Here is a 14,691-nt window from a genome sequence, read left to right on the forward strand (position 1 = left end):
GTGTAAGCGAGAGAATGAGATAGATAAAACAAGTGATGGAGCCAATGACTGACTTGTGTCAGATGGTCACAGATTTGTAGGCCGAATGAGGCCAGGTGTTTTTGCCAGTGCAAGAATCCTGAGGCCCAGGCAGCCAAGTGGATGTTTGTGAAGTTGAAAGCACAACCGCACCCTTGACAGGAAGAGGAAAGAAGCCAGACAGGCAAAGCACTTTTCTGTATAAATACTGGCTAAATAGATTTTATTTTCATACAAAGGGTACATGGGTCCCTCCCCAGAGTGGCACTGGAAGGGACATCTCCTTGCAACAACAGTGCTGCTGTATTTGCCGACTCTCTTGTGCTTGTTCTGCCCTCCCCTCTTGGTCGGGGCGAATCTCCCCACCCTGTGTAAGCAACCCTCCCGCAAAAGAAGCTTCGAGTTGGGTTCTTCTTTCTAACGGGGAGGTGGATTCTGCCTGCACTCTGAGACTGAGTAGTGCTCAGAAACTTCACCTCCTCCCTCAAGCCTTTTCCTCCATCGCCCCATGTGGTCTGCAGCCCGTCCGGCAACCGTGGTCCTGAAGAGCTAGGAAGTCTCCAGGTTCAAAGGCATGGATGGTAGGTAAACTGGAACTCATGGCTCTGGCCAAGGCGAGGCTCGCTTGTGGCCTCCCTCGAGCCCCGTGTAAATTACAAAAGAGACAACCACTGATACTAGGTTTTGAAATTAGTCGGAAGAATCTGCTTTTGATGACGTGAACATGCAAAGGGTCAGTATTGCAGTTAACCCAAGTTCCCTTGACCGGCAGCTACTGCAGGAGCCCAGCCAGCCAGCTGCCCAAGTCATCTCCTTGCAAACTTATAGCACTGACCATTCTCTTCTGAGCCTCTTTCACTGCGCAAAAGGTTCCTACATTGCAGGGGGTTGAGCTATGATTCCATAGTCCATATGATTCTATGATTCCATAGGGGAAGTTACACACGAGTAGGAAGCACCACACCCTTGCTTTCAAGGCAGGGCTAGGCAAAGTTTGGACCCCTGCAGGGGGCAGAACCTATTGCCTGCTTTGAGGCAACAGGGTTTTAAATGTGGCCGTTGTGGTACAACATCTCTCTCCCTGCCCCTCTCTGGCCAAAGTAAGTGAAGAAGGGAGTTAAAGCAATGCTATTCTGGTGGCCCGGATGAGAAAACACAAGCCTTTCCCTTCTGGATCAGGCCAAGGTCTCACCTAGAACAGCATCCTGTTCTCATGGTGGCCAAACAAACGAGCAGGATTCGATCACAAGAGCTCTTTCCCCTCCTGTGAGATCGCAGAAACTGGTCTTCGGAAGCATTTCTGGCTCTGACCAAAGACAAGAACCATCATGGCTAGCAGCCATCAATAGCCCTCCATGAATTTGTCTAATGCTCTTTTAAAGGACCTTCTGCCATAGCTCTGATCTGTGCCCATGGAAGGAAGGAGCCAGGATGGGGAGGAAGGAGGAGCAAGCATTCCAGGCATGGAACCGCCGCCCTTCTCAACACCTGCAGGGTAAATCTGCAAGGTGAAGTCGCATTAAGTCTCTGGCTTGCTGCATTTCGCCTCCGGCCCTTTTCCAGCAGCCGAGATTTCCCCAGCATGTCAATGCTTATCCTTGCTTTGGAATGCATGTTCCGTTTTCTCTTTAAACAGCCAAAGTTGGAATCCTCAGCCTGCTTGTGACAAAATATTCTGGGGTGTGGCTTGTGCAGAGTTCCTCGCAACTGCTTCTCTCTAGCTTTGGCACCCACTTATCTGAAGGAAGACAATTCTGCTCTTCTCTCTAAACTTTTTTTGCACCCCGCAGCTCCAGGCCCTATTAGTGCTTCGTGGTGGTCATTTCTGCATGGTCCTGCGAGGTTCTAAAATGCCCCCACCTCTCTACCAGACCCTTTTTAAAGAGCTCGGGACATCCCTCATACCACAGCAAAGGAATAGGCTGCAAAGATAGCTCAGACAGCAAAAGTTTGGCAGAATGCAACCACCCACCCCACCAATAAATCTGGTACTTGGGATCTTCCTGGTCTCTTCTTCGCTCTCCTTGCCAGCTTCTCACAGCCACCTTCACCTTCCCTCTTCCCTACAGGCCACAACTTTCCTGCACAAACATCACTGGGCGAGTGGGTTTGCAGGAGGACTCCCGCAGACATGTCCCACTCCTCTCAACCTGGTTTGGGCAGCAGCGATTTCCCTATAGCTTCAGCCCTTTTCGCAAACTTAACTCTGCCAATTCGGACTTGTTTCTCTACCTGTACATTTGGTCTTTCTGCACAAAGCTTTCCATTTCTGCATACAGGCCAACTTTCCCCATCAATAAAACTTCACCAGAACCTCTCCTAAGACCATCTCATCACTCAGACAGGCCTCATAGTAGCAGCGGGAGCTTTCTGCGTTCCCATGAAGCCTGTGAGTTGGGAGCTGCCACTATAAGCCACAATGATTTGGGGGAGTCACTTGCTTGTGGGCTCAATTCCAGTGCGTGTAGACTTTTGGCAGAATTCCACCCCCCCAGCATCAGGCCCTGGGTTATGCTTCTAAAATGGACCAAATTCTGCAATCAGTAGGAAGGACACAGCTGTTGGGGTTTGCTTTATCGGTGTACGTGATTGTACTGCAGAATCCCTGGGATTCTTTCCCTGGGAAAGAAGGAAGAACTCACTAAGGTGAACGGTGACGTCTTGGCTTGCCGTCCTGCTAAGGGACTGGGGCAAGACATTGGACATCTCCTCTGAAACACAGATTCTCAAAATGCAAATGTTTATGGCAGAGCTTTCCAAACGGTGTGTTGCGACACGTTAGTGTGTCGGCTGCAGTGTGTAATGATAATAATAATTTTATTATTTATACCCCGCCCATCCAACCGGGTCTCCCCAGCCACTCTGGGCAGCTCCCAGCAGAGGACTAAAAAAGGAATAAAACTTCAAACATTAAAAACTTCCCTAAACATAGGTATAGATGTCGCACAACTGCTCCCGGGGCTGGAAAGGGGTTAGTTTAGGCTTGCTGGTAAAAGTGAATTACTGTGTCGCAAAATGATGCATGTCTAAAAAGTGTGCCACCGACGTGCAAAGTTTGGAAAGCTCTGGTTTGGGGACTCCTTCCGAACAGAGGAAGGGAAGTTTTCAATTCGACCCACCACCAAAAATGTGGAGCAGTATTTTTACTATGATTTACTGATGTGCTCCATAGCTTCCCTCTCTCTCGGCCAGTATGGATGTAAAAGAGACAGCTAGGGGTAGGGTGGGGGTCTCCTACCACATGCCTGTTCCTACCATGGCTTGCCCTGTGGTGTGCCAAGCCTCCAGCTAAGAAATTACAGCTGACAGCTGAAGTGAAAGTGGTGGCGAATTCAGATGTTCCTCCTCAAACAAATGACATTTCTCAGGGTTTGCTTCTCCCCACAACGCCTGCAGACCCTTTCCCTATTTCCATTTGAAGACACTAATAAGGCAGCCAGGCTATCAAGGCCAGATGGTGCAAAGCCACGATCGCAGTCCCTGGGCCAACTCCCTTCCTGGTGTCCGAGATACAGCAGGACAGAGCCTACTCTCTGCAACAACAGGAAACACTGGGGGATATTCTCAACTGAAAGGCAGCGGGAGCAAGGGAACTTCCTCCCTTCCAGCAATAAATAAATAAATATGCCACGGCTGCCGTATTCTGTGCTGTGCACGCTTAATGGGAATAAGCCCCCTCAAAATAAACGAGATCTATTCTGGATCAAACGTATGGAGAGCCTGCAGGATCAGGCCAATGGCCCATCTGGTCCAGCCATCCCGTTCTCACGGTGGCCAGCCAGATAGATGCCCCTTGTTTGAAACCCGCAAGCAGGATTCGAACGCAAGACCTGTACTCTCCCCTCCTGTGGCTTCCAGCAACCGGTACTCAGGAGACCACTGCCTCCGAGACAGAGTGCAGCCATCGTGACAGCAAGGTTTGCGGTCAGAGAACTTTTGTGCTTAAGGATGGAGAGGACCTCGCTCGCTGTGAGGCACATCTGTATTCACAGCAGACTCAATATGCCTCTCTGGAGGGGGGGAAGGGGGGTGCATCTTGTTCCCGCCCCCCACCAACTGATCCTCCTGCTCATTAACCTTTGCTGTCTAACTATCACCCCACGGGATCTATTTTTCTCAGCTTCCTTTTGCAAGTCCTCTGCATCCAGCAGTAATTTCCTCTGTCCCGGATTCCTCCTCCTCCAGCTTTTTGGCCTCTGTAGGTTTGCAATGTGCGGGGTTAGGTGTGGGAACTGTCCTGCAAAGTGACGCCAGGGACTTCTTCCAAGCTGCGACCATAAAGCGGCCAGGATTAAGCGGGGGGGTGGGGGGTGGAATGATTAAATTAAAAGTAATAAAAAGCCCAGCTCCTCCGCTACGGGTTAAAATTAAGCTCAAGCAAACTTTTCGACAAGGCCCACGTCCGACGTCCGTAATGGGGCCTGCGGGAACTTGGGGGGTTTCCATCCCCGCAGGTGGTCAGTCCGCTCAGATTCCTGCTTCCCATCACCCCTGGGGGGCGCTCTTGCTGTGGCGGCCTCAGCCTCTGCCCGCCCGGCACCAGGAAACCAGCCAGCTGGGACTTGGGGCAGCAGAGAAGTGTCTAGGCAGTGGCTGGTGGGAAAGGCCATTTTGGGGCTTGGTGGGGAGAAGGAAGAGGCTGCCTCCAGGCCCCCCAGTGGCACGGGCGAGCCAGGGACGCTGGCCTTGCTTCAGTTCCGCTTGTTGGCCAGCTGCCGGTCTCGCTTCTTCTTCTCCATCAACCTGCGTAGGGGAAAACAAAGAGAATGATAATGGGACCTGCCAAAGCTAGATGGCTTTCAGGCAAAATTTCTACGATCTCTGCTGTGTCCCCAACTCCATACTTCTGTTAGAAGCTGGTGAATGCCCAATTTCAACTAAAGCGCGATGGGCTGCCCTAAAACATTGGCTCGGGATTTCAGTGTTTGATCTAGGGAAGGGTTTGTGCCAACACTTGACCAATGAGGAGCTTGTCAGCAAATGGCAGAAAACCATGGCTAGAAAAGCTACCTCAATTGGTCTGTCACCCCACCCCCCAACTGTATTACAGTGGTGCCTCGCAAGATGAAAATAATCTGTTCCGCGAGTCTCTTCGTCTAGCGGTTTTTTCGTCTTGCGAAGCAACCCTATTAGCGGATTAGCGCTATTAGTGGTTTAGCGGCTATTAAAGGCTTAGCGGCTTAGCGGCTAAAAGGCTATTAGCGGCTTAGCGGCTTAGCAAAAGGGGGGGAAAGCGAAAAAAATCGCAAGACTCGCAAGACATTTTCGTCTTGCGAAGTAAGCCCATAGGGAAATTCGTCTTACAAAGCGCATCGAAAAACGGAAAACCCTTTCGTCTAGCGGGTTTTTCGTCTTGCGAGGCATTCGTCTTGCAGGGCACCACTGTACCTGGGTTATGAAGGCACCCAAAAGACGTTAACGCAAAGATTATGGGATAATGCACACAGTGACTTGCGATCTCGATCACGCGCAGTCTGTAGTCCCCTGGCAGTAGGAGTACAATATGGGCATGTCTTTAAGTTAACACCTTACATTAAAAACCTGACAGTACCAAACTATCGAAGGCTTTTCACCAACGCCAGACTAAACGTCTTTCCTTCTGCAGTGTTGGATGGCAGGTTGAGAGGAGTTCCCTACCAGGGCAGACTTTGCTCGTGTGCTCAAGACATCGATTCCATAAAACATATTTTGCTGCACTGTGCGAAATACGAGCAAGCCAGGGCTGAACTGATATTACCCTTGCTGGTATCTTTCCTGGGAAAATCAGAGGCTCACTATGTCAGGTTCCTATTGGAAGACTGGACAAACGCTAGAACATTAGCAGTGGCGAAGTTTTTATCGGTGGTTGCAAGAACCAAAGATCCCTATATTCTGAACAAAATGCTTGTTTAACCTGGAGGTAGGCTGTCTGAATTGTGTATTGCTTTGTAACGATTTGTTGGGTCTCTGGACCATAATAAAGATTGTTGTTGTTGAGAATGATTGGCGTCTGAGTGGGCCTGGGGGCTTCTCAAGAACTTTTTTTTTTAATCATAATTTTTATTGAGTTTTAACATATTCATTTTAATTCAATGCACATATTCACAATATCTTATCTGCTCAAAGTGAGCTTTGACTTCCTTCTCCCTCTCTTTCTGACATCCCTATAGCCCATAACATATCTTTCGCATTCCTATAATCGCTTCTTTATCTTATAATCACCTTAAAAAATCACATTATTATTTATAAATCAGCATCATAATTTCACATTACAAAACGTTTCACGTTAATGCTACAAACGTTTTTAAATGAATACAATTTTCTTTCAAGTAATAACTAAATTTGCTCCAGTCCTTTTGATATTTTTCTTCGGGCCGATTCCTAATTCTCCTCGTCAGCTTCACCAACTCCACAAATTTTACCATTTTTATTCTCCAATCTTCCAATGTAGGGATCTCTTGCTGCTTCCACCTTTGAGCCAAGAGGATTCTCGCTGCCGTTGTGGCATACATTAATAAATTTACATCTTTTTTATTAATTTCTTCATCAAATAGCCCTAATAGAAATGCCTCTGGTTTTTTACTAAAGTTATATTTTAGTATTTTTTAAATTCATTGTCAATAATGTCCCAGAAGGCCTTAACCCTAGCACAGGACCACCACATGTGTAGGAAGTTCCCTTCCTTTATCTTGCATTTCCAACATAATTTGACCTGGCGCCTATACATTTTGGTCAGCTTTCTCCTCGAGAACTTAAAGAGAGCAGGCGGCATTGCGGTATAGAGTGCCGGATTGGGACCCAGGAGTCCTGGGTTCAAATCTCCACTGGGCCGTGCTCTTGGGGCCAGTCACCAACTCTCAGCTCAGCCTACATCACAGGGTTGTAGGGGAAAGGGAGAACCTCGCAAGACTCCTCCGGAAGGGAGAGCCCGGTGGCGCCCACTCACTTCCTGTTGCGCACTTCCGTCAGCTCCATGAGGCGCTCCTGAGCCACTCGCAGCTCGTCCAGCCGCTGCTGGTAGCGAGAGTCGCCGTTGTTGCTGTGCTCGAAGCCGGACACCTGGTTGGAGAGTTCGTTGGCGCGGTCGCGCAATTGCTGGATGGAGGAGTAGAGGTTCTCGTCGTCTTCTTCCTGCAACACACAGAGGAACTGATGTGGATGGCAAAGCACCCTGCCCCAGAGGGAGACGACTGCCTTGCCTTGCAGCTTCCAAGGCGCCAGCTTGCATTTATCACAGGGAGTTGGACTATTATTAAGGTAAAGGTACCCCTGACCGTTAGGTCCAGTCGTGGCCGACTCTGGGGTTGCGGCGCTCATCTCACTTTATTGGCCGAGGGAGTCGGCGTACAGATTCTGGGTCATGTGGCCAGCATGACTGAGCCGCTTCTGGTGAACCAGAGCAGCGCATGGAAACGCCGTTTACCTTCCCACCAGAGTGGTACCTATTTATCTACTTGCACTTTGATGTCCTTTCGAACTGCTAGGTTGGCAGGAGCAGGGACCGAGCAACGGGAGCTCACCCCGTTGCGGGGATTCGAACCACCAACCTTCTGATCGGCAAGCCATAGGCTCTGTGGTTTAGACCACAGCGCCACCTGTGTCCTTTGGACTATTATTAATATTATTATTATTATTTCATAAAACTTACAGACCACTTGATTGCGGAAAACCTCAGAGCGGTTTACAAAAGATAAAACAGGTTTTAAAAAGTTATTTATGTATTGCCACTACTGTGGCTCATGTTCTGTTAGCCCCAAAATGGAAAACGAGCGAGGTCCCGACTAAAGAAGAATGGCAACCTAAACGGATGGAATATGCGCAGCTTGCGGACCTAACATATAGAATAAGAGAACAGGAAGAGCATATGTTTAAAGAAGATTGGAAAATGTTGACTGGATATATGGGGGGAAATTGTGTACACTTGAAAATGTTGGCAGCATTAAGATGAATTCAACAGCGTAAACAAGTTTTGATGGATGCAATAATGGATTACTGAATAGTTTAGTCTATATAAAATATGCAGGGATTTGTGATATGCAACATGTACCATGGAAAGAGAAGAAGGGAAGTCATGGACATTTTAAGGTTGTTTAAATGAATATTCTAAATTGTAAAACAGAAAATTTAATTAAAAAAATTACACACAACCCACCCCACAAAAGGTAAAACAGTAAAATCAAGGAAAAATTATGACACTTCTTAAATGCATTTTAACTTGGAACCCTGAGAGAACCTCAACCGCATTTTGTCAGTAAACGCAGCTCCTTTCTCTAGGTATATTGATGATAAGGTCAAAGCCAAGAGGGTCCACGCAGAATTACAGACTCTTGCTTTTAACCATGGGCAACTCAGTGCACCCCGGGGCCTTAGATGCCCTTCTGCAAGTAGAGGGCGAAGCAGCCTATCAGATACCGCAAGCATCTTGCTTACCTTGGCATTGACAATTTCAATGTGGATCAGCAAGGAAGCGAGTTCGAGGTCCTCGCTGTAGCTGTTCTTGAGGGGCACCGACCTGTAACCTGCAGGCAGAGACCACAGTTGAACGCAAGCGAAAGCGGAGCAATAAATTTGGCACCAGCTGGTCTGCAGGCGTTGCAGGAAGGAGGCGTACAAGACACCTTCCAACCATCTTGGAGACTTCTCTCTGGATTTGTTTACTCCTTAGCCTAGAGTTTCCCAAACTTGGGTTGTCCAGCTGTTTTTGGACTACAACTCCCATCACCAGGATGGGTGGTCAGGGATGATGGGAATTGTAATCCCAAAACGGCTGGAGGCCTGAGTTTGGGGAACTCTGCCTTAGCCTTTTCTCCTCTCATAACAACAACAACAACAACAACAATACTGTTAATATAAAAATATTGACTGCCAAGGAAGACCCACTGGGCCACTCCATCATTTCCACGGCACCCGCGGCCAGTGGGACGGGGGCAGAGAATAGAAACAAAAATCACAGGATATTCCAACATTGGAAGAATGGCGGAGTAAGGTGGTGGAATACGCTGAGTTAGCAAAGCTGTCGGGGAAGATCTGGAATCAGCGTGACGGAACTGTTTCAAAAGGACTGGAGCAAATTTATATTACATATGAAAGAATATTGTAAACATCTGAAAACGTTTGTAGCTTTGAGTTGAAATGTTTTGTAATGACAACATAAGGAACTGATTTACATTTAACAAGGAGAAATATAAAAACAAGAGAGAAGGTAAAAAAAGTGGTTATAGTAATGCTAAGATTACAATAAATATATACGGAAGTCAGGAAGAGGGGAGGGAGGAGGTCGATGCTCTGGTGAGAGCGAGGTTTGAGTTTATTGATGTATGTGTGGATATTGTGATTACAAAAACTGAAAACATAATAAAAATTATTATTTTATTTTAAAAAAAGGAGAATGTGCCCTGTTGGATCATGGGGGGAGAGAGCCATGAATCAGTGTGGGAAAGGAAGCGGTGTGTGTGTGTGTGTGTGTGTGTGTGTGTGTGTGTGTGTGTGTGGCAGAGATCCAGCCCATACCTGTTTTGAGGCCCTTGACAGGAAAGGTGGCTTCAGCCAAGAAGTTTGGGTCACTGAACATGTCCTCCTCGTAGACCACAAAGCGCAGAAAGGCAAACTCGGGGTTGTTGATGTCAAAGACAAATTGCTTGAGGAGCCAAACCGCGTTGAGGCCGTTGTCAGCTGGGAGCCGAGGAGGAGAAAATTAAAATGAAACAAGGAGATTGGGAGGAAGCCAAGACCCCTGAACCCCACCTGGAGTCCTGTGTCCAATTCTGGGCAACACAATGTAAAGAGGATATCGACAAGCTGGAAGGTGTGCAGCCAAGATGATAGAGGGTCTAGAAACAGTTGAAGGAGCTGTGTATGTTTAGCCTGCAAAAGAGGAGACTGAGACGAGACATGGATAGCCATCTTCCAATATAGGATGGGATGTCATATGAAAAATGGAGCAAGCATGTTTTCTCCTGCTCCAGAGGGCAGGACTCGAACTCATGGCTTCAAGTTACAAGAAAGAAGATTCCGACTCAACATTAGGGAGGACTTTCTGATGGCAAGAGCCATTTGAGAGGGGAACAAACTCCCCTGGAAGGTAGCAGGCTTGGAGGTTTTTAACCTGAATTTGCTATAACCTTAAATGAATGGGTCGTTCAAACTGTCACAAACACAAATTGCTTACCCCACCTCTGGGAAACTAGGAACTATACAAAGCCACGAGACTGTAGGAAATGACTCAGAAGATACACATGCTATGATCAGGTGGGAGGGGGCAAGCCCCCCCCCTGTCATGAGAGCAAACCGGCCAGGAGTTCTAGTTTTGCTTTATGGGAAGAGAAAGGCCAGTAATCTGTCTGTCTTGTCTGTCTGTCTGTCTGTCTGTCAACCGCAGCTGAGGAGACAGGCCTTCTCACCTACGACATCCGTCTTGTTTTTGCTGTTGTCGAACTCGGAGCCACAGACCTCCACCTCCACAAAGGGGCAAACGATGCTGCGTCCGTTCTTGGGGAGGTGCCGGGCCCCCAGGATCTGTGGGGAGGAGAAGGGGGGCACTGAGCTAGGTGGAAAGGGTAAGGTGTCAGAACATTAAGAGGGGCTTACTGGACCAGGCCAAAAGCCCAGCATCCTGTTCTCATGTTGGCCAACCTGAAACCCGAGAGCTGGATCCGAGTGCGAGAGCCGCACTCTCCCCTCCTGCAGTTGCCAGCTAGTGGCATTCAGAAGCAAATGCAAATGCAAATGCTAATGCTAATAATAATTTATTATTTATACCCTATCCATCTGGCTGGGTTTCCCCATCCACTCTGGGCGGCTTCCAACAAAATATTAAAATACAGTAATGCATCAAACATTAAAAGCTTCCCTAAACAGAGCTGCCTTCAGATGTCTTCTAAAAGTCTGGTAGTTGTTATTCTCTTTGACATCTGGTGGGAGGGTGTTCCACAGGGCGGGCGCCACCACCGAGAAGGCCCTCTGCCTGGTTCCCTGTAACTTGGCTTCTCGCAATGAGGGAACCGCCAGAAGGCCCTCGGCACTGGACCTCAGTGTCCGGGTAGAACGATGGGGTTGGAGATGCTTCTTCAGGTATACAGGGCCAAGGCCGTTTAGGGCTTTAAAGGTCAGCACCAACACTTTGAATTGTGCTCAGAAACGTACTGGGAGCCAATGTAGGTCTATAAAGACCAGTGTTATGTGGTCTCGGCGGCTGCTCCCAGTCACCTGTCTAGCTGCCGCATTCTGGATTAGTCGTAGTTTCCGGGTCACCTTCAAAGGTAGCCCCACGTAGACCACATTGCACCACTCTGGCAAGACAGTCTGCGGACAGGGAGGGTCTCATCCTGCGTTCCAGATGGAGCTGGTAGACAGCTGCCCTGGACACAGAATTGACCTGCGCCTCCATGGACAGCTGTGAGTCCAAAATGACTCCCAGGCTGCACACCTGGTCCTTCAGGGGCACAGTTACCCCATTCAGGACCAGGGAATCCTCCACACCTGCCTGCCCCATGTCCCCCAAAAACAGTGCAAAGGAAAAGGAACAGCTCAGTTTCCCCCACTGAAAAGCACCGGACGGGAGCTGGAGGTGGGCCGCCCCAGTCTCCCCCTCCTCCTCCTCTTCCTCCTCCTCTTCTCACTTGCCTGCAGTTGAACGGTGATTGGCTCCACGTGCTTCAGGCTGCTCTTGTCGAAGGGGTCAAACAGCTCGTCCCGCATGATGTCCGGCTGCAGCACGTATCCGCTGCGGCCCCCCAGCATGAAGAGCGACTGGTTCAGCTGCATAGGCTTGTCTGGAAGCAGAGGGAACAATTTAACCCCTGTGTTGAAAACAACAGTCAGTAGGCAGTGACTACAGTGGTACCTCTGGATACAAACGGGATCTGTTCTGGAGCTCCGTTCGCAAACTGAAGCGAACGTAACACACGACTGCGTGTCTGCGCGTCGTGTTTCGCCGCTTCTGCGCATGATGTCATTCTAAGCGTCTGCGAATGTGGCGAAACCCAGAAGTAACGCGCTCCGTTACTTCCAGGTTGCCACAGAGCGCAACCTGAAAATACTTAACTTGAAGCTACCGTATTTTTCGCTCTATAGGACGCACGGGACCATAGGAGGGGGAGAACAGGGGAAAAAAATTCTCCCCCTCTCTGCTCAGCGCTGTTGGGATACTGCCAGGGAGACAAAGTCCATCATGGCCCCAAGCCGTCTGCCGGACGATCCATCAATCTCCCGTAGGCACGCAGTATCAGCGATTAGCGACATGAGTTTCTAGAAAATATCTTGCCACATTCCAGAGCTCATGCACACTCTTATCAGCAGATAATTGACAGCAGAAGTCGCACTCAGGAGAGCATTATTTACAAGCTTTATTCAGCGTTGATCAGAACAGAGAAAGACATGACTGCCTGCGTCAGTGTCTCCGACAGAGAGAGACGAAAGCAATAGAAACATAAACATCCTGTGAACAGGAAATACGCAGGCTGTGACACAAACATCCTGCTCCCTTTTAAGGTGGAACGGAAATATCCTAACAAGCGCCCCTTCAGCGAAGCGGCAGGAGAAACGGAGCCCCTTCCATTTCTCCTCCCACTTTGCTGAAGGGGCGCTGCGCAGAGAGGGGAAACTGTGCAGCGCCTCTCCAGCGAAGCGAAGCCTGGAGAGCAAGAGGGATCGGTGTGCACTGACCCCTCTCACTCTCCAGGCTTCAGGCGGCTATCCGCAAGCCTTCGGAGTGCAGCGGGAACTCCTGCTGCGCTCGGAAGGCTTGCGGATAGCTGCCTGAAGCCCTCGGAGCGCAGCCTTTGAAGCCTCCGCAGAGCAGCGGGGTGATTTCATATATTTCATATTATATAATTTCCATTCTCCGTATACTTTTCGATTTGATTTGATGTTGTACAAATATTTGGTTTTTATTTTTTAATTGACATTTTCTTGCTACTGTTAAACTCTTTCTTTCTTTCTTTCTTTCTTTCTTTCTTTCTTTTTTCTTTTTTGTGCTTAACTCTGTTGTACTTACCTTTATTGTATGATTGTACTTTAAATCAAGAAAGATGTTATTAAAAAAAATAAAAATAAAATTTGGGGGTCGTCTTAAAACAAAACAAAACCATAATTGCTTCTTTTGTCCTTACACGCTTAACAATTGCCTATAACGTTAAACGTTAAGAGCTTCCAAGTTTTGGTGCCGTGTGGATGACAGCACATTTAACATCCGTACGTGCATTTGTCCTGTGCTTGGCAATTGTTTTGTTTTTTTCAAAAAAATTCATTGAGTTTTTCACAAGTATAACAAATAAAACATAACAAAAAAGAAAAAGAAAAACAATACAAAATACCATAGAAAAAACAATACAATACTAAAAAAAAACTGAACCAAGACCACAACAATAAGAAAAAGTATTCTTAATCCCATATCCCTTAAAGACCCAATTTTGTTTACACTGTTGATTGACTTCTTCAAATCCCTCCCTTCCGAATTTCATTGCATATGCATGTAGCAGCTTTCCAATATCATTCTTAGACAAAATATTTCCAATTATTATCTATCTTATTCACTTTTCTTAGTGTTCTATGTCCCATTTATTTTATTAAATCCTAGGCCTGTTTGTTACTTTCAAGTGACTTCTAATTATTTATATTACAATATTTATTCAAATAGTCAATAAATTTCTTCCAATCTTCTTGAGATTCCTCTTCTTTCTGGTGCTTGGCAATTGTTGGTTTTTTTAAAAAAATTCAATAAATCTTGCAATGAAAGGGAAAAGGAAGAAAGAGAGAGATCAGCCACTGATCGCAGCTGCTGCAAGGAAGGGGGGGCTGACCTACCGGGGGTCTGGAAGTTGAGGGCCACCAACTGGCTTCCGCAGATCCACATGGGCAGCGGGTCATAGTTGGATGAGTCCAGGCGCTGCCCCTTGGGGTAGATGCGACTTAGCTGCCGGCGGTTGTACTGAAGGAACTTCTTGCCCTTCCCACGGTTGGCATACTTCTCCGCCTTGGTCTCCGGGAAGGAAGACATGTCTCTGTAACAGGCTTTCTCCGTGCCAATCTCTGGAAAGAGAGAACAGATTCCCCCATGGCAGATGAAGGTGATAGACTACATGGGACTGGCAGAAATGACTGGCAGAATCCGAAACCAGGGAAGAGAGACGGCGGAAGAAGATTGGAAGAAATTTAAGGACTATCTTGGGAAATATTATAAAATTAGTGAATGTTAGATTGATGTTGGACTGATTACCGTATTTTTCGCTCTATAAGACGCACCAGACCACAAGACGCACCTAGTTTTTGGAGGAGGAAAACAAGAAATAATAAATATTCTGAATCCCAGAAGCCAGAACAGCAAGAGGGATCGCTGCGCAGTGAAAGCAGCAATCCCCCTTGCTGTTCTGGCTTCTGGGATAGCTGCGCAGCCTGCATTCACTCCATAAGACACACACACATTTCCCCTTACTTTTTAGGAGGGAAAAAGTGAGTCTTATAGAGGAAAAAATACGGTAAGTGGTTACCAGCTGTAATGATTAAGATAATTGGGGAAAAAAGAAGAAAGAAAGGTGTAAAATTAAGTGAAAATTAAGGGTGAGGATTTGCTGAATGAATCATTTGAATTGGAATACAAAAAGGGGAGGTATGAGGAGGTCCGAGAAATAAGTTGAAAGAAAACAAGTGAATGAAATTATATGTGTTTTTTAATTTTTGTTTTTTGTCTTTTTTTGT

General features: G+C 47.4%; 1 protein-coding gene across 1 annotated transcript in view; it reads right to left on the reverse strand.

Annotated features, from left to right (window-relative positions):
- Window positions 1–211: 211 nt before the first annotated feature.
- Window positions 212–14,691, reverse strand: part of LOC308592708 (1-phosphatidylinositol 4,5-bisphosphate phosphodiesterase gamma-1-like) — an 87,757-nt gene continuing 73,277 nt past the window's right edge. Inside the window, exons 25-31 of the mRNA XM_081204355.1 lie at window positions 13,801–14,025; window positions 11,620–11,768; window positions 10,398–10,512; window positions 9,508–9,669; window positions 8,428–8,516; window positions 6,944–7,128; window positions 212–4,761 (exon numbers count right to left, since the gene is read on the reverse strand). Of these exons, the coding sequence (XP_081060481.1) occupies window positions 4,710–4,761; window positions 6,944–7,128; window positions 8,428–8,516; window positions 9,508–9,669; window positions 10,398–10,512; window positions 11,620–11,768; window positions 13,801–14,025 (977 nt within the window). The 3' untranslated portion in view covers window positions 212–4,709. The remainder of the gene's footprint in view (window positions 4,762–6,943; window positions 7,129–8,427; window positions 8,517–9,507; window positions 9,670–10,397; window positions 10,513–11,619; window positions 11,769–13,800; window positions 14,026–14,691) is intronic.

This window comes from Podarcis bocagei (genome assembly GCF_964188305.1).
Source record: "Podarcis bocagei genome assembly, chromosome: 8".
NCBI lineage: Eukaryota > Metazoa > Chordata > Lepidosauria > Squamata > Lacertidae > Podarcis > Podarcis bocagei.